The sequence below is a fragment of the Barbatula barbatula genome (genome assembly GCF_947034865.1).
Source record: "Barbatula barbatula genome assembly, chromosome: 12".
In the NCBI taxonomy this organism is placed as follows: Eukaryota; Metazoa; Chordata; class Actinopteri; order Cypriniformes; family Nemacheilidae; genus Barbatula; species Barbatula barbatula.
Window position 1 is genome coordinate 3,146,661 of NC_136775.1, and position 26,271 is coordinate 3,172,931.

A 26,271-nucleotide genomic window follows, 5' to 3' on the forward strand; every position below is an offset into this window, starting at 1 on the left:
ACAACTAAATATTAGTTCATTTATTCACAAGAATGCTAAATCTTCAAGCATTTTTAATTTAATACAGTAAATGTTTGACTTTGTAAAGAAAAATGCAGAAACTGCTATTTTTTTTTAACAGCCTAACATTCCCTTTTCTTCCCTTTCTGTAGAATAACAACAAACCTGATACTTTTTTCTTCATGTTTTGATTTAGAATGTGCAGTTTTCCCAATGCATGTGTGTATTGAAATAAAAGTTATTAAAAGGATTTTGAGCTTTACTCACTTTTTTTTAAACACACTGCTATTATTTTGAACACAACTGTATGTCAGAATAAGCAATTGAGGAAAAGCAAAAACTTTGGCTGTCAAGGTTCAGCTCCGCAACCCACTTGATTTGAAGTTGAACATCTTTGAGGAAGGAAGCTAAAAAGCACCATAAAACGACATCTCATTTAAGCCAGGTATGGTTTTGAAACTGATGCAGAATAAAGTAACAGAGCAAACTGGGTCAATGCGGACAACGCGCATTTTTAGTTAACAGTGTGATGTTGTTCTGAAATCACAATATGGCAAGTCTTACACTGACAGCAGCGTTACCATTTCTACAAACGCAGCTGTCATAAATACAATTTCCTGTGCTTAACATGTATTTCTGGGGTATGCATTTGTTCATGTGGTGCAATATAGCACGCTGTGCTCCAACATCTTTTGTCTGTGCTCTATATTCTCGCCACTAGGAGGAGACAGGCATGACCACGACCTACAAGTGCAGAGCTTGAAGCTCCTGCCTATGAGCTACGGCAAATGTAACACAACAGCAGTGCCATTTCCATGGCCATCGTCACGGCCCCCTCATCCACGAGAAAAAGCTGATCTCGTGTGCAAGCAAGATCTACGCAAACAGGATATGATGTGGCTCACGTAGGGGGTCCAGGGAATCCTTTTAGGAGAGAGGGCAGAGCAGATTATCCATTCAAAACCTGTGAATAGCTGTCTCTGGTTCTCGCCTCTTTATCTCTTCTCTGTAGCAGCACGAGCAGTAGTTGCCTGTCTCTGGGTGGCCGTAGTAATTGCAGGTAGGTGTTCTGCATCTGCTAGACTGCAGATTGGCCAGTCCCCCTGCGCTGCCTAAGGAATAATGCCTCACAGGCATTGGCCCATTGCGACCGTCTAGAGTAGAGCGCAAGTCCCTCAAGCCATTCGTGTAGCCTCCTGTAGGCGGTTCAGGTGGGTAATCTGCTGGGTCATGTTCCTGGGGAAAAGACGTCAAGCAGGGGGTGATACGGCACGGGCTACCCAAAGCGGTGGAGGCTGGGTGGTACTGGGTATGCGGAGGTCCTTGTGCTAACGGGCAGTGTCGTGGTAGCGTAGCGTAAGATGGCAAGCCGGGGTAAGAGGAAGGCGACCCTCCTGCAAGTTGTCGTCGTGTTTCCAGGTAACCGGGCATATGAAAAGGCTGGGTGAGCGGAGAGGGAGATTGGTCAATAAAGGTGGGCCTAGGGATGGGCACCACACCCGAGTACATTACTGGACTGAAAGAAGAGGACTTCAAAGGGTTGAAGGTTGGAGGTGAGTTGTCAGTAGTGTCATCCTTGCTTTCAAGACCTCTGTAACCCAGATCTGAGCCCTCCTTTTTCATCTGGGATCCGACGGTCATTGAGAGACCCCCGGCTGCTTTCCGTTCGGCCTCTCTCCTCTGTTCCTGCTCTGCAAGGAAACGCTCTTCTGCGTCCAACAAATAGCGCTGTATCATCTCCTCTTGGAACGGCTGTCGGTTGCTTGTAGTGAGTACTGCGGCAAAGATGTACTTCCTTTCGCCTTGCATAGCGGATCGGAGAATGCCGAGACTAACTTTCACATCTGAGCTGTATTTAAAAGTGTCACTTTCTGAGCAGTTTCCATTTTGCCGCTCACTGTTGGAGGATGGTGAACCTTTACCAGAGTCCTCAGAGCCGGTTTGAATGGAGGGACAGCTGTCCTTGCTGCCCTTACGACCTCTCAGGGAGCCTTTTTTCTTCTCCTGACCTTCCTGTTTTCCTACACTCCCACTTGCATTCTTCCCTGTCATCAAACCTCCAACATTCTTCTTCAGCTTACTGCCCAGGCTCTTGCCAAAGCTACCCAGCTTGTTGGCAACCGAGTCTGCCCGTTTCTTGTCCTTATCTTTTTCTTTGTCTTTGTCTTTCTTGCACTTCTCCTTGCCAATTGTGCCGGTCGTCCCAGCTGAGCTATTACTGGACGAGCTTGAGGAGCTGGAAGATCCACCGCTCGTTTTGCCTATTGTACCGCTGGTTCCAGCTGCACTACTGTCTCCATTTCCATTGGAACTGCTGCTGACAGACTCTTTATCGGACTCTCCGGAATCTGGCGGGGTGCGGGCATCCTCTCCTGCAGACGCTGTAGGTGATTCCGGCTGGGCCAGTGGGGCTTGCTGTGGATGCAGACAAAAAAGGTCATGCATGCCGAAGCGTTTAGCTTTAATACAAATGCAGACGCGATACAACATCTTTTGACTGACCTTAGAAAAACTTTGTGCTTAGTTGATGAACATAAAGGCGATTTGATCAAATCACCATCAAATCATCAAAAATAATCAGTTTGAAAACACACTCCAAAATACACACTTCAAAAATAAACGCAATAAAAAAGGCGTTGTATGTACTCAAAATAAGCTTTTTAGTAATTGTTTTTTGAAGTTAAGGTTTGTCCACACCGGGAGGATAATCCCAGGCGTTTATCATCAACATTTAACGCCTTGTGACTAAACAAAGGGCGTCAATGTGAGTGTGCACACAGATGCGCAAATGCCAGTCGTAAGTGTCATTAAAACAAAAAAAAGAGGACGCAAGATGAATTCTTCTGTGTGACAAGCGAGTGTCAGAAGCATTAAGTTGCACAGCGCCACCTTGTGTACCGGGGTATTTGTGTTTTTCATTAAGCGGCATATATGTTAGGGTGTGAATTTGCACGTTCACTCTGCTCATCGCCAGTGAAAATCGCTTTTGGGTACGAACGTCGAAAACACAACTAAAAAAACACTGGTTATAAGCGCATGCGATTATCGTCTTGGTGTGTACAAGCTTTTACTATTCACCTATTTAGTTAAACTAATCTTATTTTCAGCAAAGCAAGAAGCTCACCTGTACCTCTATGGGTAGGGGAAGCCAGGTCACAGTCATGTAGCTGTGCAGTAGATGAAGCTTGGCCTCCAGAGATAAAGTTACACTGCAACCAAACAACAAACAGGTCAAAACACAGATATACACATAAGAGCTCAATTTTAAATGCCTTTGAAAAAAACTAATCACAATTTATGCTTTATTAACAACGCTTAGAAGATGTAGTGCATAAATGAATATGGTCACACAGTGCTTCTTGCGAGTAACCTAACCTGTCCTGAGGTAAAGTTATGTTTAAGATCCTTACTTTAAGCACATTTCTAAAAGCGTAAATGTAGACGCTCTTTCTGTGGAACGAAACTGAACTACAGACGCAATCCTGAGTTATTTAAAGACTTCCCTGTCTTCTAGCAGTTAATCTGCATTAAAGAACGAGTGTTGCTAATCTTGAATGTTTGTCAATGGCACACAGTCACAGCAGGCACTTCAGTACTAATTTTTTCATTATGGTCCGGTACTACAAAACTGTGATGTAAGCGAGTCAGAGCTGACTGTGGTGTTGTCCATATAACATGAATACTTGGAAGCATTCCTATGTTTGTAACTCTCAATTCAATTTGTTGTATGCACACATGTCATGTTTCGGATTCAAAACAAGTCAAACTCAATGGATGGCATTTAATTGTGAAATGCTATTGATTGCCACAGAAAATAATTATTGTTTGTAAATTGTAAAAACAAGTATGAGTTGAGTCTATATACTGCTTCAACAAGACGCACGCGAGCCTGACCAGTTAACTTTCGTTTGTGTTTGGCTAGTGCCTAATAATATAACGGTTTATTTTAATTTAACTTATTATCATTTAATTGTATAATACTTGTATTAAATAATGATTTGTTGAATTGGTTTGCAGTTTGGTCGCAATTAAACAAACCGTATGGTACATTGACATCTAGCGGTTGCAAAAATAGTGTCTCTTGTGATCAATAAAAAATAAACCCAGAACATTATTCTAAAACACAGACAAGTCCAATGAAATATCTACCTTGCTAGCATCACGTTGTCGTTGTCATCTTTTCCCCATTCCCAATCTGCCCCGGGATCCACGGCAAAGTGCAAAGGCAGCATCTTATGATCAGAGTCTGTCAGAGGGATCACCACTGCGAACAGATTTAAAAGGTTACTGGCTTTTTAAAGTACATAGGAATTCAAGATTTAATATTTGACCATAGTTATTTAAAAACACACAATACAATACTCAAGCAAACTTTAAGATTACAGTCTTAAGAGGCTGCAACAACTAGTCGATAAATTCAATAATAATCGATAATGAAAATAGTTGCCAACGAATTTCATTATTGTTTAGTTGGTCTGTGACGTCACTTGCGAACTGCGCAGTTATAAATCATCCCTTTTAAAATCACCATTTAGATGTGTCTATGTGCAGCATGAGCTTTGCGGTTTTAAGTCAGACGCGTTTCTCCGGGCATGCATCTCTCCTGGTGGCACAAGTTTCACAGTTCAAAAGTGTAACGTGGCCCTCCGTGCAGCACGAGGTGCGCAGTTTTAAAGTCAGACGTGTCTCTCCGTGCAGCACGAGGTGCGCAGTTTTAAAGTCAGACGTGTCTCTCCGTGCAGCACAAGTTGCGCAGTGTTAAAGTCAGACGTGTCTCTCAGTGCAGCACAAGTTGCGCAGTTTTAAAGTCAGACGTGTCTCTCAGTGCAGCACAAGTTGCGCAGTTTTAAAGTCAGACGTGTCTCTCAGTGCAGCACAAGTTGCGCAGTTTTAAAGTCAGACGTGTCTCTCAGTGCAGCACAAGTTGCGCAGTTTTAAAGTCAGACGTGTCTCTCCGTGCAGCACAAGTTGCGCAGTGTTAAAGTCAGACGTGTCTCTCAGTGCAGCACAAGTTGCGCAGTTTTAAAGTCAGACGTGTCTCTCAGTGCAGCACAAGTTGCGCAGTTTTAAAGTCAGACGTGTCTCTCTGTGCAGCACAAGTTGCGCAGTGTTAAAGTCAGACGTGTCTTTCAGTGCAGCACAAGTTGCGCAGTGTTAAAGTCAGACGTGTCTCTCAGTGCAGCACAAGTTGCGCAGTTTTAAAGTCAGACGTGTCTCTCAGTGCAGCACAAGTTGCACAGTTTTAAAGTCAGACGTGTCTCTCAGTGCAGCACAAGTTGCGCAGTTTTAAAGTCAGACGTGTCTCTCCGTGCAGCACAAGTTGCGCAGTGTTAAAGTCAGACGTGTCTCTCAGTGCAGCACAAGTTGCGCAGTGTTAAAGTCAGACGTGTCTCTCAGTGCAGCACAAGTTACGCAGTGTTAAAGTCAGACGTGTCTCTCAGTGCAGCACAAGTTGCGCAGTGTTAAAGTCAGACGTGTCTCTCAGTGCAGCACAAGTTGCGCAGTGTTAAAGTCAGACGTGTCTCTCAGTGCAGCACAAGTTACGCAGTGTTAAAGTCAGACGTGTCTCCCAGTGCAGCACAAGTTGCGCAGTGTTAAAGTCAGACGTGTCTCTCAGTGCAGCACAAGTTGCGCAGTGTTAAAGTCAGACGTGTCTCTCAGTGCAGCACAAGTTGCGCAGTGTTAAAGTCAGACGTGTCTCCCAGTGCAGCACAAGTTGCGCAGTTTTAAAGTCAGACGTGTCTCTCCGTGCAGCACAAGTTGCGCAGTTTTAAAGTCAGACGTGTCTCTCAGTGCAGCACAAGTTGCGCAGTGTTAAAGTCAGACGTGTCTCTCAGTGCAGCACAAGTTGCGCAGTGTTAAAGTCAGACGTGTCTCTCAGTGCAGCACAAGTTGCGCAGTGTTAAAGTCAGACGTGTCTCTCAGTGCAGCACAAGTTGCGCAGTTTTAAAGTCAGACGTGTCTCTCCGTGCAGCACAAGTTGCGCAGCGTTAAAGTCAGACGTGTCTCTCAGTGCAGCACAAGTTGCGCAGTGTTAAAGTCAGACGTGTCTCTCAGTGCAGCACAAGTTGCGCAGTGTTAAAGTCAGACGTGTCTCTCAGTGCAGCACAAGTTGCGCAGTGTTAAAGTCAGACGTGTCTCTCCGTGCAGCACAAGTTGCGCAGTTTTAAAGTCAGACGCGTCTCTCAGTGCAGCACAAGTTGCGCAGTGTTAAAGTCAGACGTGTCTCTCAGTGCAGCACAAGTTGCGCAGTTTTAAAGTCAGACGTGTCTCTCCGTGCAGCACAAGTTGCGCAGTTTTAAAGTCAGACGTGTCTCTCAGTGCAGCACAAGTTGCGCAGTTTTAAAGTCAGACGTGTCTCTCCGTGCAGCACAAGTTGCGCAGCGTTAAAGTCAGACGTGTCTCTCAGTGCAGCACAAGTTGCGCAGTGTTAAAGTCAGACGTGTCTCTCAGTGCAGCACAAGTTGCGCAGTGTTAAAGTCAGACGTGTCTCTCAGTGCAGCACAAGTTGCGCAGTGTTAAAGTCAGACGTGTCTCTCCGTGCAGCACAAGTTGCGCAGTTTTAAAGTCAGACGCGTCTCTCAGTGCAGCACAAGTTGCGCAGTGTTAAAGTCAGACGTGTCTCTCAGTGCAGCACAAGTTGCGCAGTTTTAAAGTCAGACGTGTCTCTCCGTGCAGCACAAGTTGCGCAGTTTTAAAGTCAGACGTGTCTCTCAGTGCAGCACAAGTTGCGCAGTTTTAAAGTCAGACGTGTCTCTCCGTGCAGCACAAGTTGCGCAGCGTTAAAGTCAGACGTGTCTCTCAGTGCAGCACAAGTTGCGCAGTGTTAAAGTCAGACGTGTCTCTCAGTGCAGCACAAGTTGCGCAGTGTTAAATTCAAACGTTTCTCTTCCTGCAGCGCGCGGTGCACAGTTTTAAAGTTTAAAAGGGAGAGGTGTTTTAAATGACAGAATTTAGGATTAGATTGTGTCTAAAAACTCTGATTTGGGGGAATATTTAGTTCAGAGGGTACATTAACTTGAGTACTGTACCTAAGGACACTTTTTGAGTATCTGTACAATACTTAAGTATATTTTTTTCTGGATATTTTTTACTGTTCTTCGCTACATTTGAATGACAAATATCTCACTTTTCATGCCACAAAAAAAAATGTACTTGGCAAACGTTCCCCTCCCTCCCACGTTTGGGAGAGACTAGTGTCAGCTCTTCTAATATGACACACCTAAAACAACTCATAAGCCTTGGTGTGTTAATTAGGGGGACATCCACAACATTTTGGGAGAAGGCTTATGTTGTGTTAGGTTTATACTAAATCAGAGATGGGAAAAGTAAAAATTTTACGTTTTATCCGATTGATCGATAAAATAATCATCAAACTAATCGATTTCAAAATAATCGTTAGTTGCAGCCCTACTAGTTGAAGACCCTTGAATGACTAAGCTGTGATCCAATGAAACCATAAATAAATGCTGCTTTAGGGATTTCTTGTTTTGCGTTTTATAAGAAAAAAAATAGCATTTACCATAAAAGCTATTATACTTGCTACATGAAAACACACAGCTCCTCACCTTGCTCTTTGGAACTGTCCTTTTGCTCCATTGAAACGAGGGCGGAGAAATGTGCCTGGTCATAAGCAAGAACGAGAGGGGAGCGGTGACACTTGTTGGCAGCTACTTCCAAGGGAAGGTAAATCCCGCCAAAAGGGATTGGTGCAAAAGCTAAAGAATGAAAAAAAAGCATATCTCATATTTTTCAAAAGTAAAAACCTTATCATGCATTAAAAAAGCATTATCATGCATTAAAATAATTAAAAAGGAGATAGTCCACACTTCTGTGGCATTTTTTTACTTTATACCAAAACGCAGTTTTTCATGACCAAAAATTCTATATGTAAAAAAACACTGTTGTGATTAAAATTTGATGATGAAACAAGCAGGATTTTATCATAAATGTTGGGTGGTTTTTTAACCTTCTCCTCCAGAGTCCCGCAGCATGGTGTCAGCCACCACTACTATCGGCCTGCGGAGCACATGGGCCAGAACGAAGACATGAAACTCCTCCAGACTTTCATACACCGGCTCTTCCTGCGACTCGGCACTGCACGGAACAAAACACGTCATGTGTTACATGAAAAACATATAACTTCCAGTACAAATAAAAGAAACAAACGGATAAAATCAAGTTCCAACAAACCCATTGGTGCCATTGGTGCTGTAGTGTATTCTGGGTTCACTGGATGCCAGCTTCAACAACTCATTCCACTCCTTCTGCCACTCTTCTTCTGTGTATACCAGCCCAGACTGCACACAATTAACACACAATAAACTTCACAAACTAATTTCAAATCATAATTATATGCCTTCAAGTAGAAAGTTAAACAGCAAATTGCTTCGATTTGTATAACATACTGTAGCCATATTGGTTATGGACAAGTTTACCTAATGATTCGGTAATCTAGAGCTAAATTTAAGAATTCTAAAATGTTATCCTTTCCAGCGCACCTTTAACAATGTGTGGATATGACTATTGCAGTGTGTATTCAGGCATAAAAATGAGTACATAATAATAAACATTTCAAACCTCTTTGTTCTGCATGGTTTGTTGCCATCTCCATCTGCGCTTTAAAGCTTCTCTCTCCTGCCCATGATCCATCAATGCATAGAGAGATTTTCGCAACATCAGGTCTCGATCGTGGAAGCCCCACATACCTGCATAATAACGTTGAACATCTTAAGAGAGCAATAATTAAGAAAAACTTTTAAAGATATAGATTTTTTCAAAAATGAAATTTCTTTTTACATTCTCACATGTTGTTTCAAACCCATGACATACGTTCTTCCATTAAACACAAAAAGAGGTATAACAGAATCTCAGTCACCTTTCGCAGTCAATGCTTTTTGGTCAAATAAAGAAAGTGAATGGCTATGAAGACTCAACAGCTTAAAATCTTAATGTTCCCTGGAAGAACGTCAAACAGGTTTGCAACAACATGAGTAAAATAATGACAGCTTTGGGGATTTGTTTTAGTTTAATAGTTGACTGCTGAGTTGATTGTTTAAACTGCAAATGCTGTGTGAATGTGTTTCTGGCTACAAAACAATGATTTTTAAATGAGCGAAAATGTTTCACCACGGTTTACACCTGTGTTTAGTGCTGTCTGTTTGTGATGGGATTGTCTAAGATGGATGTTAACACCTCGTGTAAACAGCACCGTGACCAGCATCTTTATAACAATCTTATTTATTTATTAACACAATGGTTTAGTTTTCACACTCACCCAAAGAGGCGGCATGTAACAGACAGTTCCCATCGCCACTAGTAGCCAGAGGCAACAAGCTCTGACAGCCGGTTCCCAAACGAGTCAACCAGTTAAGCCTCCCTATTAAAATAAAGGTGATGACGAATATTTCAATACTTTTAAGCCGTGTTTCAAAACCTAGAAAGTGTCCTTGAAAGGCAGCATTTTAGTAAAGAAAATCTGTCTCATATGGCAGAGTTACTATTACCATCCATATACATCGTAAATATATCAAACACTTAATTGTTAGTTTGGATAGATCTTCAAAACACTTCAAGCTGAAAAAGAGAAAAACATAATGACTAACCAGCTTGCTCCAACGCGACCATCATTGACTGCTCGATAAGATCTCTCTCGATAAATCCGCGGAAGTCATCCCTGTAGATGGTGAGATCGGGAAGCTGGAAAGTGCAAAGTGGAGTGTCTAGAAGCAGCTCGTTGATGCCACCCGTACTGGACACATGCGAACGGGCCAGAGAGACGATGGTGGAGCTGGCATGCGAGATCCCCCTTGAAAGTCGTTTCTCTGTGGCTGCTGCCATGATACATAGTCAAATTACTGCACTTCCTAGAGAATTCTAAACTTGATACTGGTAACCTATTAGTCAGTAGACATATTTCTATCTGCCCACAACACGTTTCAATGTGAAAAACAGTGTTAGTCAGGTGACCGAGGGCGAGGCTTAAAATGACATCATATGCAACTAGTGTCATGGTTTGAGTAAATAATTTACAAAAATGATAATTAAACTACTTGAGAATTGATTTGAGGCCATGCACAGTAGCTTTCTAGTACTTTGTGTACCTTGCACAACATCCTCCTGGCGATGTAAGAGCGGCCGTGGTGTTCGTGCCATCTCCCTTTCAATGGTGGGGTAGTCTCTCTCCTCCGTAAAGGCTTGTCTGAGCTGCTCAAAGTCACTGAGTGCAGCCGTGAGGTCCCAGTTCTTGCCTGTGAGATATGAAGTATGTTAAAGAAAATGAGAGGTCAAAGTTTGCACTGCTGTTGTAGAGATTAAAATATTAACCAGACTGCATTACAGCAAAGGTCGACGACACATTTCCCTACAGCTGTCTGTGTAAACACTGGCGCCAACTGACTGTCAAGCGTGCATACTGCAGAGCTATATATTTATGACCAGTTCTCTTATCAGCTAGTGTTGCTAGGCAACATGCACGGGTTAGTTAAGGCTTTACCTTTCTGCACATTATCATACAGACGCTTAAGCCACTGGTTTTTGCCGTCTACAGTTAATTATAAAGAAGGTTGTCCATCCCTAGGGCTGGTAAGCATGGCATCGTATTGAGTGTTCTGCTATGCGGTTTATTCCACTTTGTGGTATATCTGTAGTACGATTTTTTTAAAATGTAGAGCAGGCAGAAATACATTATTACCTTTTTGCTCATTTGTTTTCTTTTGATTTTATAAAAAGCGTTATATAACACGAAGCCGTTTTTGCAAGGATGCAATTACTTTTTGCTGTGAAACATCTTATTGACACATGTCTACAAAGTCAATCAAACTAAAGGATTTAACTTAAACTATATATTATTTGAATAACTACACAGAGATATTTACTGTAGCAGTGATATCCTATAACCCCACCTCTACCCATTGACACTAAAAGACGGGAGGCATCTCTGAAAGGCAAAAGGACAAGCCAGAGAGAAGGGCAATACGGAGAACAGGATGGCGCCGGCTCACCCTCAAGCAGGTCTCTGGCCAGTCCAGGTTCAGCTCCAGTAGAACGGACAAAGTCGGACAGGACTGCGTCCATATCCAAAGTCATGTGATCATGAATTTACAGTGCAGAAGGGGACATCAGGGGAGAGAAAAAAAATGGAGAACAATTCTCCCTCACTGCAAAAGCACTCTTCTGGCCACACCTAAAGAGAGGCAGAAAGAGAGCGAGAGAGAGAGATCATTAGAGAGCCCATGCTCAAGTTTGGCTTAGTGCATCCTATTGGTGCACATTACTGGAGATCTGTTGACTCCAGCAGTCACATGTCTTTCCTGTGACCTCTGCTGTTGAGCTCAGCTGAACACTCAACCCTTCAGTTTGAATGAAAGGGAATTTACAATTGATTAGAGGATGACTAGAACACTACAGCGAATGTAGAAACACTTTATCGCTCAAAATTATGTACCATATTACCATTAAAATAGCCTAATATTAACATAAAAAGTAGCATTTTGAATATTATGTATTATGTCATAAATCACAATCTTTGTTTTAAACCCCACTGCATTTTTCCCTTTAATTTTCAAATGCAATGACACGAGGCAAAGGAAATGGGAACGTATGATTAGCTTTATCTTGTTCTTTCATTGGGGCCAATTTTTACACCATATGATAATGATGGTAAATGTAATTCACACACATGCGTCTATGCCGGCTAATGGAGAAACATTGTGTTTGTCTTTAATTCTTACACAAACAGCAGCAACAGTACACAAACAAGTATCACATGAGAATTACTATCCCGATTTACGATGACCAAAAACATTTAGCTTCTGATAGGATTCTTTAACAAACAACTCCGTGAACAAAACTCCAGCGCTTTCATCTAACAAGCAAAAAAGCACATGTTGTTTGGCTACAGTAACCAAAACATTACAGCAATCCCAAAATGTATTATAAGTGAACAGCAATGTCACAGTCCGAAATGTCTTGACAAAGAGAGGATCAATTGCAACAGTGCAGGAAAACACCAGAGTAGCACCACAATGGCACTACACTACCCATAATGCTTTTCTCAACAGAGCATTGGAGGCACACAGCTACTGATGTAGGGTTAGACAAAGCGTTATGGGAGACAAGAAAGTGTCATTTATATCCTCCTCAACAGAAAGTGCAAACAAAGCAAACTACCTTTTTTCCCAGAGAAAGACCAGATATTTCAATTTACATTAGCACACATACTATTTATTGACATGTATTCATACTGTGCACACTGTATACTACATTACTATGCGTGCACTCGACCTGCAATGCATTGTGAATAAATGTATTAGTCATACAAGTGTATGCGAAATAACTGTTTGTTTCCAAATTAGAGATGCTCATATTGACCTTTTAACCGATTAATATTAACAGTTAAACGCTTTAAAAGGTATGTTTATTTTTTAAGTTAAATAACCGTAATAAAATTATGCTATACATGTGTTAACTCACGGAGCGTGCAGACGCGTGCGACCAGGTGTAATTGCACTCATTCATGTTTCACACTCGTGAAATAACGTTTCTAAGTAATAGCAAGTTTGTATTTTGCGTGGGTACAGCAGATCGGATTTGGATCGGTTTAGTTAAGACACATTTAATCCTGGCTGGTGGTAAGCAAATTAATCGTGCTTCCAGGCACTTTATATTTGCATTCCCGCTACATCCGCGCCATCTGAAAGGGTGTATTCTGCCGCGGGTCTAACTGTCAACAGCCTGCAGACTGTCCCCACATTAGAGGTCTTCACAGGTCCAAAAATTTGGACCCGAACCTGATGAGACCCGTGATTGTGCTACACAGACCTGGCCCGGACCCGTCCAATATTTTGAAAGTTGGACCCGGACTCGACAATTATATGAAAAGTTTGACCCGAACCTGGCCAGAAAGACAGACCCTGGACACGATCAGCACAAGTTCCACAGCAAATTGCTGTCAAGTCAGTAAACAAGTTGCAAAAATAAAAGTTGTCGTCTTACCTACTAACGTTACTCCCTAGTACTCGATTGTGATGCAATTCATTGCTAATGTGGTACCCATGTTTTTCCTTTCTTACGCATTGAACGAGCAGCATGTCTCTGCTATGACCTATGTGCTCTGAGCAGAGTCTGAACAACAATTTAAGAAACAACAAGACGCTTAATTTATATCAATATAAACATGGAATGGGATAAGTTGCAATGCGAGCGATGGTGGAATAAGTCCCGCCTTTTTAATAATTGAAGATTGGCTATTTTATTTAGAAGTCACGTTATCACTGCTTAAGCTCCGGTTGCCATAGCTGTGCTGATTTATGAGTCTGACGGTGACGGCTGCTGCTGACTGAGCTCGCGCGTGGTTTATTCACCTAATTTTACCAGTTGAGACGAAGTTACAACACAAACGGTAACACAAACTAAAGTAATAGGATTATGACCAGATCCGGCCAACCAGTTAAAATATAGACCCGAACCCGTACGGGTCGCGTCTCGGGTCCTCCGTGAAGACCTCTAACCCACATCACGTAAACATGATCTTTTAATAAATAAAAACTCCAAGCTTTGGATTGAGGTAGGCCTGCAATGTTTATTTGATGAAATAAACTTTCTGACGGAAATAAAATTTGCCTGTTCTTCGGTGTTAAATTTTTAACAAATTATGACAAATCAACAAGTAATTTTTTTTGCCTGTTTATTTTGTCAACATATGAAAAAGTTGGATACGTGCGACAGTGACATGCATCCTGTGTCCTTACAAGGTGCCAAACTGCTCCAAATATTAGGTTTGTTGAACATCATGCGGCGCTGCGCAGACCGAACAGCGCAAAGCATCTTTTGTTAATTGCTCTTGTGTTGTTTTGATATCTAAAGCAGATCTGTGCAACGCACACAAGGTTGAGCACATAAATCACAAACTAGCATATTACACTTACAGAGCTCATGTGACTTTGTCAAACTTGACGTGCTGTTGTGGTAGGCCAGTTTAAAATGACATATTTGGCTCACTGCCTTTGCATTGTCCTCGCTGAATTTAAAGTGTTCCCACACACCGGAGGTATTCAGCATTTTTGTCTTCTCTTCCAGTTCGTCTAAATCATGACGTTCATGAAGTTCACTCACAGCCGATTCATATTCAAGCGTGAATGAGAACTGCTTCGCGGGGGATGCCAGGTGTTATTAAAAAAAGAATCCCAACCCACCGAATGAATAATCTAATATTCTGGTTCAGCCCTAGTCGACTCCAGGGTAGAATGCCATATTTAGTAAGAGGTAGTCCTTTGGGGGGACAGCTTTTAGACTATTAGACTGCTCAACATCAAAAACTGACAAGTTCACACATCTTTTGACCATGCACTACAGATCGATGGACTAAGACATCATGCATTCCACCTAATGCAATAACCATCCATTACCAGATTTGCATACCTATATCTATACTATGTGCACTATACACCTAAGGTTGTGTACACCTGCATTTTTAATGTGTTTATCTTGTGTATATACGGTCCATAGGTGTATAATGTATATTGTCTTTTTGTAAAGTCTATACTTTGCACGGTTCGTCTGCACTACATACTGTCACAGTTTGCAAAGTCATACAGTCGGTCCGACTGCATTCTACTTCGTATCGACTACGCACCAAAGACTTTCACTCACCACATGTGGAGATGTGACAATAAAAGTGTGTTGAGTTGAGTAGTACTGTTTTTAAAACATAAACAATGACACACTGCTTGATCATGCTTTACAGGTTTGCTTACAGACGTAACCTATGAATTGATGATATCCTTCTGTCAAGCGTTTCATCACCCCTCCCTGATGCAATGGTACTAGCTCAGTCATTGCTGTCGTTGTATCCTTTAAAACTCTGACTCAGTTTTCAACTAAATGCTAATGACTCACGATTCCTTGCCTCCCCAACCGCTACGCCCAACAAAAAAGCAGACTACTTGCTTTGCCTCGACAGGCATAAAAGGGCCTTTTTTTCCTCGCTTTGATTTTTTTTGGCAACTACAGCTGAGCGAATAAAGACGTGCATGGCAAAGCAACGAAAACAAGCAGAGAAGCTGATTTAAATCAAAGCTGATGATCAATCTAATAATCAAAACGGCATAATTTCAAGAATTTGTGGACATACCAGCCAAATACAGATAATCAGACTAACCCCCACTGGGTGGGATGGGATTATTGAGTAAACACTGTTCTTATCAAAGTTCAAAAGAGAAATGGTGTTAAAAACAACCCTGAATGACTCAGCCAGTAGCTTATAACTCACTCCATTCCCACAGTTGTTTTTTAAAACATTAGCAAGAGTGAGTCAACCTCTTTAAATGCTCGGACACAAACAAATGCAACAGCAGGTTCAAAGGTCCAAGCCCCCATAGAAGGTCACAAGCCCATCTCTTAGCAGCCAAAAACTGAGAAATCACTCAACAAACAACTGCGAGAAGCAAAATGGTCAGGGCTAGTGCTAGGACTGTCACAAGATCATTTCTATATACAAATATTTTGTCTTAATTAAAATTACGAATCATTTATTAAATATAAAATATCATACACTAAATATAAAATAACTTGAGAATGTCCATCTGTGAATTTCAGAATTTTCCAATCATTCAAGTGTTGATGTCCACAATGCATTTCAAAACTGTGCTGATGAATGCACGTCTATTTAAAGCCTTGCGTTTTGGTTTAATCGCAAAACACCTGAAAACCTGTCAGAAGTCACGTAAGATTTAACATCTCGTGCAACTGTGGGAAACACTGCGCACTTCACTAAAAACCATGTGGGGAAACGAGTAACAATTCAATTTTATTTATATGGCGCTTTTCACAATTTGCATTGTTCCAAAGCAGCGAAAAAAAACAAAAAACAAAGCACACCTGTACATTTACACAGTCAGTTTATGAGCAAATGTTTCAACTTCACATGTATTGCAACATAATGGCACATGGGTTTTGCCAGAGACACCCAGGTGAGGCAATGTAAACAGGCAGCACCCAACAACGCCCAACTGATTTTTTTCTGCAGTGGCTAGCTGGGCTTTTGTCTGTTACATAACGTGCACTGCTGCCAACACGTGGGTGCTTTAAGATAGCACGATCATTAAAACAGACACACAAGCAGAGGTCAACTCGGTTGTGTTCGCTTTGTGCACTAGACTGACTCTAGACTTCTAACCTACCTGACTGAGGAGTGCAACTGCATACAGGTTCAACTAAAAAAGGGGTTTCGCAAATCATTTATCACTGGGGAATAATGACATGCTAAATTCTGACTAGAGCAAATGTCATCGAGGTGGATAGTATAGAACGGGTTTGTCATTGTTATCCAACAGAAGTGCTTTATTCGTTTACTTAGTTATTTTAAGTAACTTGAGCGTAACAAAAGCTACTCATCTTTGTGAGGCAAATGTGCCAGGGTAAGAACATAAACAAATAAGAAAAGAAATCGAAATACAACAAAAGAAAACATCTTCTTGCTTTCTAGATGCACGCAACAACATTTGTACATGGTTTCTTTGTTGCACTACAAGATGAGACTCCGTAGTTTAGTAAAACAAATTAATTATTAAAATCATCAGTTTTGCAAAAAACTAAAATTACCCGAATCAGTGCCCGTATTCACAAAACATTTTATCGGGGTTGACCTCATTGCTATAGATGATGTCAGCAAGCTAACTGACTGTGACCACAGTGATTGGTCTCTGTCAGTCATTTATTCGTTATAGTTAGATATATTATGGAATGAGGCATAATTCTGATATATTAAAACCATGATCTTAAAAAAAAAATGTACTCAATTCAAATCAAATATAATTGTTGCCACATTCAAATTACTTCAGTGAAGTGAAGAGGTCCACATTCATGTTTTGATTGTGCATTCAAATTAATATCAATCAAACTGCGTTTTCATTTTATAAAGTAACAATAACTTAAAATAATTCAGATAACAAATACAATAAAATAAACACATGATAACTCCTTTTTTATAAAAAAATCATGTTGTTTATGGTGTTATTTTTTGCACATAAATTAGATGTTCATATAAAGTATATATTAAGTATATGTTCAGTCTCAGTTTGCAGGTATTAGTAGTCTTTATGGTCAAGCTCATTGTCATGAAATCTTTATAAAATGTTAACGTTTCAAGGTAGACTGCCGGTGTTACAGCCATTTTAGGATTGTTGGGAGTTGGTCTTAGTGACCTAGGAGTCACCTTCACTACTAACGTCTCACAGGTTTCGTTTTAGAACTAAACACTTTGTGAAACGCTCTTAGCACAAAAATTCAGGAGTTTCTCCTAAATCAAAAAGTTAGGAGCTACTTTAAGCCTTAAGATGTTTTGTGAATACGGGCCTGGGAGTTTAAGATGTCTGTCTGGATTTGTTTATTCGCCCATTATGAACAGGGTTTCTCTTCAGGTGGTGGCTGCAGACATAATGAACTTACCAGCAGCTTAATGATCACGATAAAACACTAACCAGCCATCTGCTGTTTATTATCCACAAATCTGAAAAGAAATGCAATGGAGAAGAGCTTTAAGGTGGCAGGATTTCTCATTTCAGGAGAGCAGAGCTTAACCGATAGCAAAGTCACTGTTGGATAGTAATAGAATGGATCATCCCATAGCTTCAGAGCTGCATAAATGAGTCCAACTGCTATCCGCCACCAATAGCTGAGCTTCACAGAGCAAAAATGCTTGTCAGTCAGAAATGTGGCTGAGAATTTGACTCATGCTTGACGCTTGAAAATTGCCGTGTTGTAATTTTTCTGGCCTCACTTAAAACTGAATGTCAATGCAAAAAGACCAAAATCACAACCAGTAAAAGGATACTTAATATTTGTAGGTGAAGTGTGAATTACTAACAGAAATATAATTAAAAAAAGATACACAGTTTGTCCAGGCTGGTAAAGCATAATTTTTAGATGTCCCTGAATCCATGTTCTGTCCAGTCCTACTTGGTGCTCCTTGCAAACATGCTGTAAAACTAGAGGCAATGTTGTGCGTACACTAAACTGGGACATGAGCTAATACTGGGTACTGCCAGAAAGAGAGTACATATACTCTTCCAAGCCCAGGACCTGACAAAGAGCTGCAGTAATTCCACCACATCTGAAGAAAGAGCTTCGAGGGTCCACTGTTGTCATTATGTCTGGGTACAATTTTGAATATTCCCAATATGTTAGTAATGATTTTGCTAAGAATTTAAAAGGAAGCAACACGGAAAATAATGAAATGTAACGTTTTTTAATAAAAATTTAGTGCCAAGACAGATATGTTTAAAAAGTGCATTCAGCTTAAAATGTAGTAGTAGTAGTAAATAAATAGGAAAAGGTTCTTAAACGAAGCGTTTAGAGCGAAAAGTAAATTGCAATAAAAATTTAATGAGCAAGCAAAACTGCTGGATGTCACTATAATTATTTTAGAAATGGGATGCATTGCATAATTATGCAACTTCACTGCTAATGTTCATCTCTGCACGGTAGCACAGGAGAGATAAAGCTAATTTGCAACCTATTGGTACTCCAGTCCACAGCCACTGTTCTACAGGGACAGGACATACAAAGACAAGACAATGTCTGAGACCGAAAACTAATGGGAAGTCTCGGGGGGCTGGGTGGGGATGCGCCAGCTATCAGGACAGGAAAATTATTCACTGGCTTTGTTTACAATACACGCACCAATTTTTGTCTATTCAAATTAATTCAATGGTATTACAGATCCTTTCAGTGCGGTTTACATGTTTTCGAATAATACCATGTTCTCTCTTTGAATAATGTAATGTTATAAAACAACACACGAGCCCGGCAGAACATAGTAGCGCGGTGTCGCAGTTCCCTTAATTATGCGCATGCCATTGAATGGATAAAAATTTATTTGTAGTGAGTTTGTGTTTTTAAATATTTGACGCAAACATTAGAGAATAACGACATACGCAGCACTGCCCTGCGCATCTGCACAAGGTATTTTCGATTTAGAAAACACCAAGGGACAATCTTACGATATGTGAAATGGCCAACTTTACAGCAGGAAAAAACATGTTTACAGCCTGGTACAAAAAATTATTTTGGTCTATATAGTTTTACCTTTCATAACAACTGAGGAGGGTGATTTAAGCCTTATAATTCAGCAAATTAGACACATGAGTGACAAGTGGTTTCCGCCAACCAGGTGCCTCGGTTCCAACCACGTCCCGCCTCTTTGCCCATTTTCGATTATCCGTGAGTGCCCCTTTCTAAGATGGTGACGGCCACTTTAAGCTTCAAAACTGCTCATCAGAAACCTACGGGAGACAATAGACACTGCGTCCATATTTTATACGGTCTATGGAAAATACTCAGATTAGGGCTGGGCGATATGGCTGAAAACTGTATCACGATATCAGTGTTTCATATCGGTCGATATCGATAATTATTGATATTTTTATGACCCATTTAAAATAAGGACCAGGAGAAAAATATTGTACATTTAAACATTTTTATTTTAAACTTAAACTTCCTCTGATCATAATCCCCTCAGTTATTGAGACAGAAATGTCAACACAATCATGCAAAACTCAAATAATTAAAATGTAAACATAAGTCTAAAGTCACAATGAACACTTAACAATTATCTCTTAACATTGGTCTGACTACGGTCAGACTTGTAATATCCAAAAAACTGCCATACTGGCGAGCTGACTTTTCCTCTTTTATTTACAATTTCCTCGCTCGCCGCGGCACTCATTTTCTGCTTATCAGTCGCCGGTTTCTGAGAGGAATCCAGCAGACCAGCACGAGACAACGAAACAGCGCAACCAAACGTGATACTGTTACACGATTGGCTGTTAGCTTGTCACTCCCTACGTTGCTAGGCTACCAGAGAGCGAGTGCCTTTGTTCATGCAACCAAACTTGCTTTGAAACCTCTGGTTTCTTCATGGGTTTCTTCCGACGAAGAAAAAAAAAAAAAAACTTTATCGAACTTTTATCGAGCGCATTTTTTATTGATATTGATTACATGTCTATCGCGATACATATCGTTATCGTTTTATCGCCCAGCCCTAACTCAGATTCAAGCGTTTACAAGCATAATTTTTCCTTATGATCGGATTGTTTTCCGGTCTTCATCACCCCTTTCAATCCAATCGAAATTTAAATCTTATCGACCTATCGTATTGAGCCATCAATATGATTACAAGTGGATTATTTGGTTGCATGTAAACGTGGTTAATGTAGAGCATGAGGTCAGGGACCGCACCACAAATATCTACTCTTCAGCATCCTGCCCAGCCCTTATTAAAAAGTCATTAGTGCCAATGCCAAAGCAATTGTTAGATCCACTGATGTTTTGTTCATTTACAGTTAAGCAAAACTGCTAAATATTACAAATGCATAAATCTATGACCACCAATCAATGCGTTGAAAAAAAATTTCCTCAAACAACTAACATCTACGATTTTTTTAGGTAAACGTAGTAAACAAGTCATGACTGTTTATTTAAGATTTAAATGTAAAAGAAAGATAATTTAAATCTATTGCAAACATCTTAAAATGCATTCAAGTTCTTATCAGCAATGTGGCGAGTCTAAAAAAGCCTCTTCTTGACCTCTAAAAATAGCTACGTTTATTCAAAGTCAAACATTACATAAAGTCTGCAAAACAGACAGCTGTATGAGTGGAAATGGGACAAAAAAAGAAATCGGCAAGCCCCTACTCTATGAATACCACAAAACATAATGGTTTCCATGATAAGACGGAGAAGACTTTGACAATGGGACTTGCCTGTAGCTACCACTGCTACTATATTTGAACCAATACTGAACCTTCCACATGACTTAAGTCCTTGCTTCGACACACCTCTCAACACAAGCATCAGCATAACTTTGGAGCCTTTTTGTTACAAACGTTGATCGGCGGGTTATGCAACAGTTTATTTCTCATAGTTTAATTCATTCAGGAATGTAATCACATGAAAGGCTGTTAAAACTATATTCCAGTTAGGCCTAGTAGTTTTGCAAAAATGTAAATACGATATTTTTTCCTGCTACACGGAACCAGCCAAGTTGAAAATCCACAATGGATGACAAACAGAAAAGCAGACAGACCTGACTTCTTTGCATTCACTTATACAATATTCTTACAGCTACCTATAATGATGCACTGCCATCATTCCAGTCCATTTGGACCCATAACCACAATGGCAATATTCTTCATGGACTGCCGTGGAAAAAACAAAAATAAAGAATTAACAACAGTGGTGTTTTCATTGACCCTGGCGAACAATCTGTCACAGTTTTTACAGCGCAGTGGATCTATGCCAACCTAAACTAAACATGCTGTGGATGAAGAGGAAAACAGCAGTGTTTACATGACTTGGGTTTCCCCTATCCTTTATTCACAAACTAGTTGTCTGAACAGGCATAGGCAGAAGTGCACAATCATGTCAGAGAGCTTCTGCCATCTGGAAAATGTGCAATGCTTACTGTTCCATTGAAAACTAGTTGAGAAAACTAGCTTTAGACAAAGGCTGGTACTGTAATTTAAGATAAATTTGACATTGTAGTATTATAGTTGCTGTTCTTTGGCTGTTTTGGAAGCTTTAAATATGTTTTTGGGGTGTTTAACAGTTGACGCTTTATATTTCAAGTCTATTGGTCCCCAATTATCCGATTCTTTCAGATTTCTCTAAAGTCCCTCCTATCGAAGATCTCGGATTGGTAAATCTGACCCAGTCTGTTGTGAATGGTTCCCTGCATATAGCGTCTGTCTGAATATGTCCTATACCATATCAGCGAGATTACGCTTCTCAGGATGTTGTGATTGGTCGGTCCCCCTCTCAGTGCACATGTATTCATAATAAGGCTGGAACGATTCCGCAAATAATTCGAATACAAAAAAAAATCACCAAGGCAAATGTTTTACCTTGACGCTTTATTTATTCCATTTAGATACAGTACACACTGAGAACCGCGTTTCCCCACGGACCATGATTACTGACATACAGCAGTGTGGGTTCAGTTTTCACAGAAAATAATGTATGCAATTTCAGCAATAAAAAATATGTTCATTTTTCTAAAAAGGAAAACAAATTTGTTGTCGTTGTTGTTTTAAATATGCTAATCAGTACATCAAAAATCATCGAATCGTGAGGGACGATTCGATGAGGATTCCCTCTCCCATAATGAACAACCCTACTGCAAACCAACACAAAACAATGAGATGGCCAGGAAACCTAGCATAACTAACCATATTATTATTCCATATAATTATAACAAATATATGAAAATTCAAAAGGAGCGCTCTGACATTACAACGAACTACAAGTGGCTCAAAATAAATCATCCACAGCCATAGGCAGCCACGCTCATGTGAATGTTCACGTGCTACATGTTCGACAGCCAGGCATTTTTGCATCAATCCTGTGACATCATCCCAAGCGAAAGAAGACTCTTCAGCTTCTCTCAGATAGGATTACGGCGGCCTGGCATCAAGACTGTTGTTCAGGGCATGAGGAATGAGCCATGTGATCAGCACACTTTCACACCAGGCACCAGGCCCAGTGACAGTCACTGCCTTGACGGCTTGGTTGAACTCACTATTCTCTAGCCACTCATTAAGTCTATGGGTTATTATACATGGTATATTCCGTTTGACTATATAGAAAACCCGTTACATATAGACGCTATGTGAAGTTGATGCATACGTCTGGGGCAGTGAGATACGCCGCTCGTGGGACTCTCCAGAGTAATGAATCAAACTTTGTGGACACTAGCTCTTGTCACATGGCCCTTTAGGGAAATAAGGAGAACAGTCAGTTCCTAGCAGCTCTGTAGTGCTTTAGGAAAAGTGGATCAAACCAGTTCTGGGCTTTAAAACTTCAGCTTAACATTATGTTAGTAACAAGTTTATCTGACCAATCTTGATGCATGCAGTCAAATATTAATCTGCAATAATAAACCTTAATCCACCAGCATTACAAAGTACTTTGCTTTAAGGCGCATGGCCTTAAACTAGCTACCAGGATGCCAGTGCTATGCGTTAGCCAGTAGACTTGCTCAAAGACAACTAAATGTAATTAAAACACCTAGATTAAAACAGCTGAAACTCTCAACCTGGGGTCTCATTAATTTAATATCCAGCCCGTGTTTGTTGACTGCTGTGGGAGCCTTTGGGCTCTGTGGATAACACTGTAAGTGATATGGACATTCTGCCCCACCTGCTCTCATTCGCCAGCTGTTTTCAGGCCAACTGGCAAGGGTGTCCGGCACTTATTTTCATAACTAGTAACAACGTCAGGTTCCTGTCTAACACTTAGCTTCCATGTAATCAACTTATAGTCAAAACATAAAAATAGGTGAAGAAATAAGATTTTCTCTTGATACACTACGCTGTCTAAGATAAACGTATGAATATTATATAACTTAGAATGTCTGTAGCTGATTAAACATGTTTGTATTAACTGAAATGTTAAAGCCATTATTTCAAAGCACCCCAAAGACAAAGGAGCATTTTAAGAACACCAGACAATATCAGCATAACTATGTAGAAGTCTTACTGACAAAAGAGCGCAGAACTCCAGGGTACAGTTCTTGTTCTACTGTTTCAGGTGTGCTGTATATAGAGTATGAGTCAGAGAAAAATGCCTAAGATCATGTAACTTTCAACCCATTTACTGCAAACCGTACACAGCACACACACACAAGACTTTTCTAGGTGATGCACACGGCAATACTGTGTGGCTCATAACTCTACACAACAGGCCTTAGACAGGTAAAAACAAACAAAACCCTGAAAACAGCAGAACATCTCTAAAGCTGCCCATTCAACCAGCATCATTACCTGGTTTAACCGGAGATCAACATGCAAACATAATTTGATACTAGGGATGCACGATAAATGGTCATGTTTAATGTTATATGTATAAGGAAAGGACGGTATGTCGGTTATCGACTTCCAATGGTAAAGATTCATGGATCATCGGCCAAAATGTATTTCGGTACATCCCATTTGATACTAGTATAAGCAGCCTGAATTCACAACAGACAGCAGGCAAAACTATAGGTTTAAAGTTAGAATGTTACCATGTCCTCTGCAAACGGCTTCATAGTTTAAACTCAAGAGACACTTGATAGCTACAAAAACAAGCCTGTGTTTAAACCATGGAGCCTTCCTATGATTTTTATGGACGACAAGAGAAAAACAAGTTTGTATGTTTGTATGTTCTACTTTTCATGTTTAGGGTCGGCCGCCTTCACTAAACAACAACATGACAATAATACTTGTAAATAGAAAGCTGAATAATTCAGGGCCTGTTGTAATCGTACCCACACATCGTAGGGATCCAAGCCTTGGCAGCAAGTGGTCACAGCTTTCATTTTAAGCGGGTCAGGTAATGACACACTCGGATACCTTCAAAAGCACCATCAAATTCCCTGTCATGTGCATTTAAAGACACATTAAAGAACAAGAAAAAAATAGTGCAGGAGTGGGAAATGCCGAGATTATGACCATGCATTTCTAAACAAACAGTGAATCACATTCGCCTCCTCAGACCATTATTAAAATACTACAGTTCAATAACACAAAATAACGTAAGTAATTACACGATTAAACAAATGATAAATCATCCTAACTCTTCATTTTGAGCCAAAAGTCAAGCGTAAGCTCAGGACAGCGGTACATGTAATGAATAACACGCACCTTACACTACATGCAGCACTAGAAATAATACATACTGTGATAAAGTATCTAAACACAAGATCAAATCAAAAATGTAAAGCAATAAAGTCAAACCACAATGTTTCATTCGAAGATAAGCCACAAGTTAGTATATTTGTTTAGTAATAGCGCACATATAAAGCAATATGTAACACCAATTAAATGGAGGTTATCCATGACGGTCCACAGGGCTAAATGACACGCTTTATAGCTTTAAATCTACATAATGTATCCTACTCATGGATGGTCGACGCTTGACCAGTTAACATTAGCTGCTGCGCTAGCGGACACTCACACAGTGTCTCTTAAAGTTATTGAGGCACAAATATGATGTTGGCTAACAAACCGAGGATCGAGTTGTCATACGCAATACTGCGAGTTTTATTAGACTTTTAATGAACTTTAATATTTTGCAGTTGGTTTGTCCAGCGCGAGCAGGTTAACGACAGTCAACCGTTCGCTCACCGTCCCCTGCTTCAAAGCCAACCTAACTTTCCCTTCCCGTGCCTTACTTTCACGGGTCTCCACAGAGAACACTTCATTTGTTATCAAACTACTGCATAACTAACCGACACTTTTCTCTCATAATCTTTACCGGGGGGCTGAGGTAACCCGAGCCGGTTCCGAGAAGCTTTTATCGGGCACGCGCAGCTAAAGCTAACGCAGTTACGTGCTTACCTCGAGCGGCCTCGCGGAATTTCTCTCACATTTCTCTCACGCTGTTTTTGCTGGCAGAAAATCGCCACGGGGTCGTCCTCCTCTGGGGTAGTTTGTTGTTTAGCTTTGCGTAAATGGCAAAAATACGGTTCGCTCGTTGTCCTGAAAAGACTTGACGACTAAGTGCATTCCTACTCCCACAACAACAACAATGTCAACCAAGGCGCTATAAATCCGCCCATCTAAGGAAACTCGACTTGCCTTTTGGGCCAATCAGAAGGCGAGTTCAGTTTGACCGACTCGAAATTGAGCCAATGACCGGATGCGTTTCCGATTAGGCTCGGCCTTCGGGTAGATGAGGGCAAATGTGAATCGAGCACAGTATTCCACGCTGGTTGGACGGCACATAGTACATGGTGAGCATCGGTTAGAGGAGCCTATGAACTAATATCTGACATGAGTGACAGTGACAAAGAAGTTAGTGGGAGGGGTGACTCGGTTTTAATGTCCTTTGTTGTTGCTGGAAAATGACATCAGCATCAATTCCAAGTATTTTCGACATGACCTCGTCTTGACACATTTAAAGGTTAAGAGTTCGTGTTACAGTTGAATATTTTTGTTGTTCAACATTTACATGGTGCTTGCGGTGCATTCTAGCAGTGGTGTTATCAACATACCAAACCATTTATCCTTTTTTATACACCTGGTAAAATAAGTTAAGCATCTATTAGATACACCTGTTAAAACTCTTTGCCCCATTTACCATTTTAACAATGAACTATTTTATAATTACTTTGCTTCGAGTGCAATAATGACACCAAATTGTGAGCTCTTAAGAACAATTTATTGCAATTTAAATACGGACCCAGAAAAACTATAAAAAAATTAAGCAAATAACTGCTCGAGCGATTTGTAC

General features: G+C 40.6%; 1 protein-coding gene across 5 annotated transcripts; it reads right to left on the reverse strand.

Annotated features, from left to right (window-relative positions):
- otud7b (OTU deubiquitinase 7B) lies at positions 1-25,599 on the reverse strand. Of its 5 annotated transcripts, none has more exons than XM_079469372.1 (12): positions 25,377-25,599; positions 11,004-11,185; positions 10,104-10,250; positions 9,606-9,833; positions 9,278-9,379; positions 8,581-8,708; positions 8,194-8,300; positions 7,970-8,097; positions 7,569-7,718; positions 4,150-4,264; positions 3,131-3,209; positions 1-2,415 (listed from the first exon to the last, which is right to left on the reverse strand). In XM_079469372.1, the coding sequence occupies exons 2-12, from the start codon at positions 11,086-11,088 to the stop codon at positions 958-960; spliced, it is 2,727 nt and encodes a 908-aa protein (XP_079325498.1). In that variant the 5' UTR covers positions 11,089-11,185; positions 25,377-25,599; the 3' UTR covers positions 1-957. The 5 variants fall into 5 exon arrangements, with proteins under 5 accessions (XP_079325498.1, XP_079325496.1, XP_079325499.1 ...); XM_079469370.1 differs by having other exon boundaries at positions 3,125-3,209; XM_079469373.1 differs by having other exon boundaries at positions 9,606-9,830; positions 25,377-25,575.
- Positions 25,600-26,271: the final 672 nt, after the last annotated feature.

Excerpts from the sequence above, each read along its gene's own strand:
- otud7b (XM_079469370.1), bottom strand. The coding sequence starts at position 11,088 with ATGACTTTGGATATGGACGCAGTCCTGTCCGACTTTGTCCGTTCTACT. Across the intron at positions 4,265-7,568 it reads GGACAGTTCCAAAGAGCAAG|TGGTGATCCCTCTGACAGAC; the intron begins GTGAGGAGCTGT and ends ATCTGTTCGCAG. Across the intron at positions 2,416-3,124 it reads CCCTACCCATAGAGGTACAG|CAAGCCCCACTGGCCCAGCC; the intron begins GTGAGCTTCTTG and ends CTGCATCCACAG.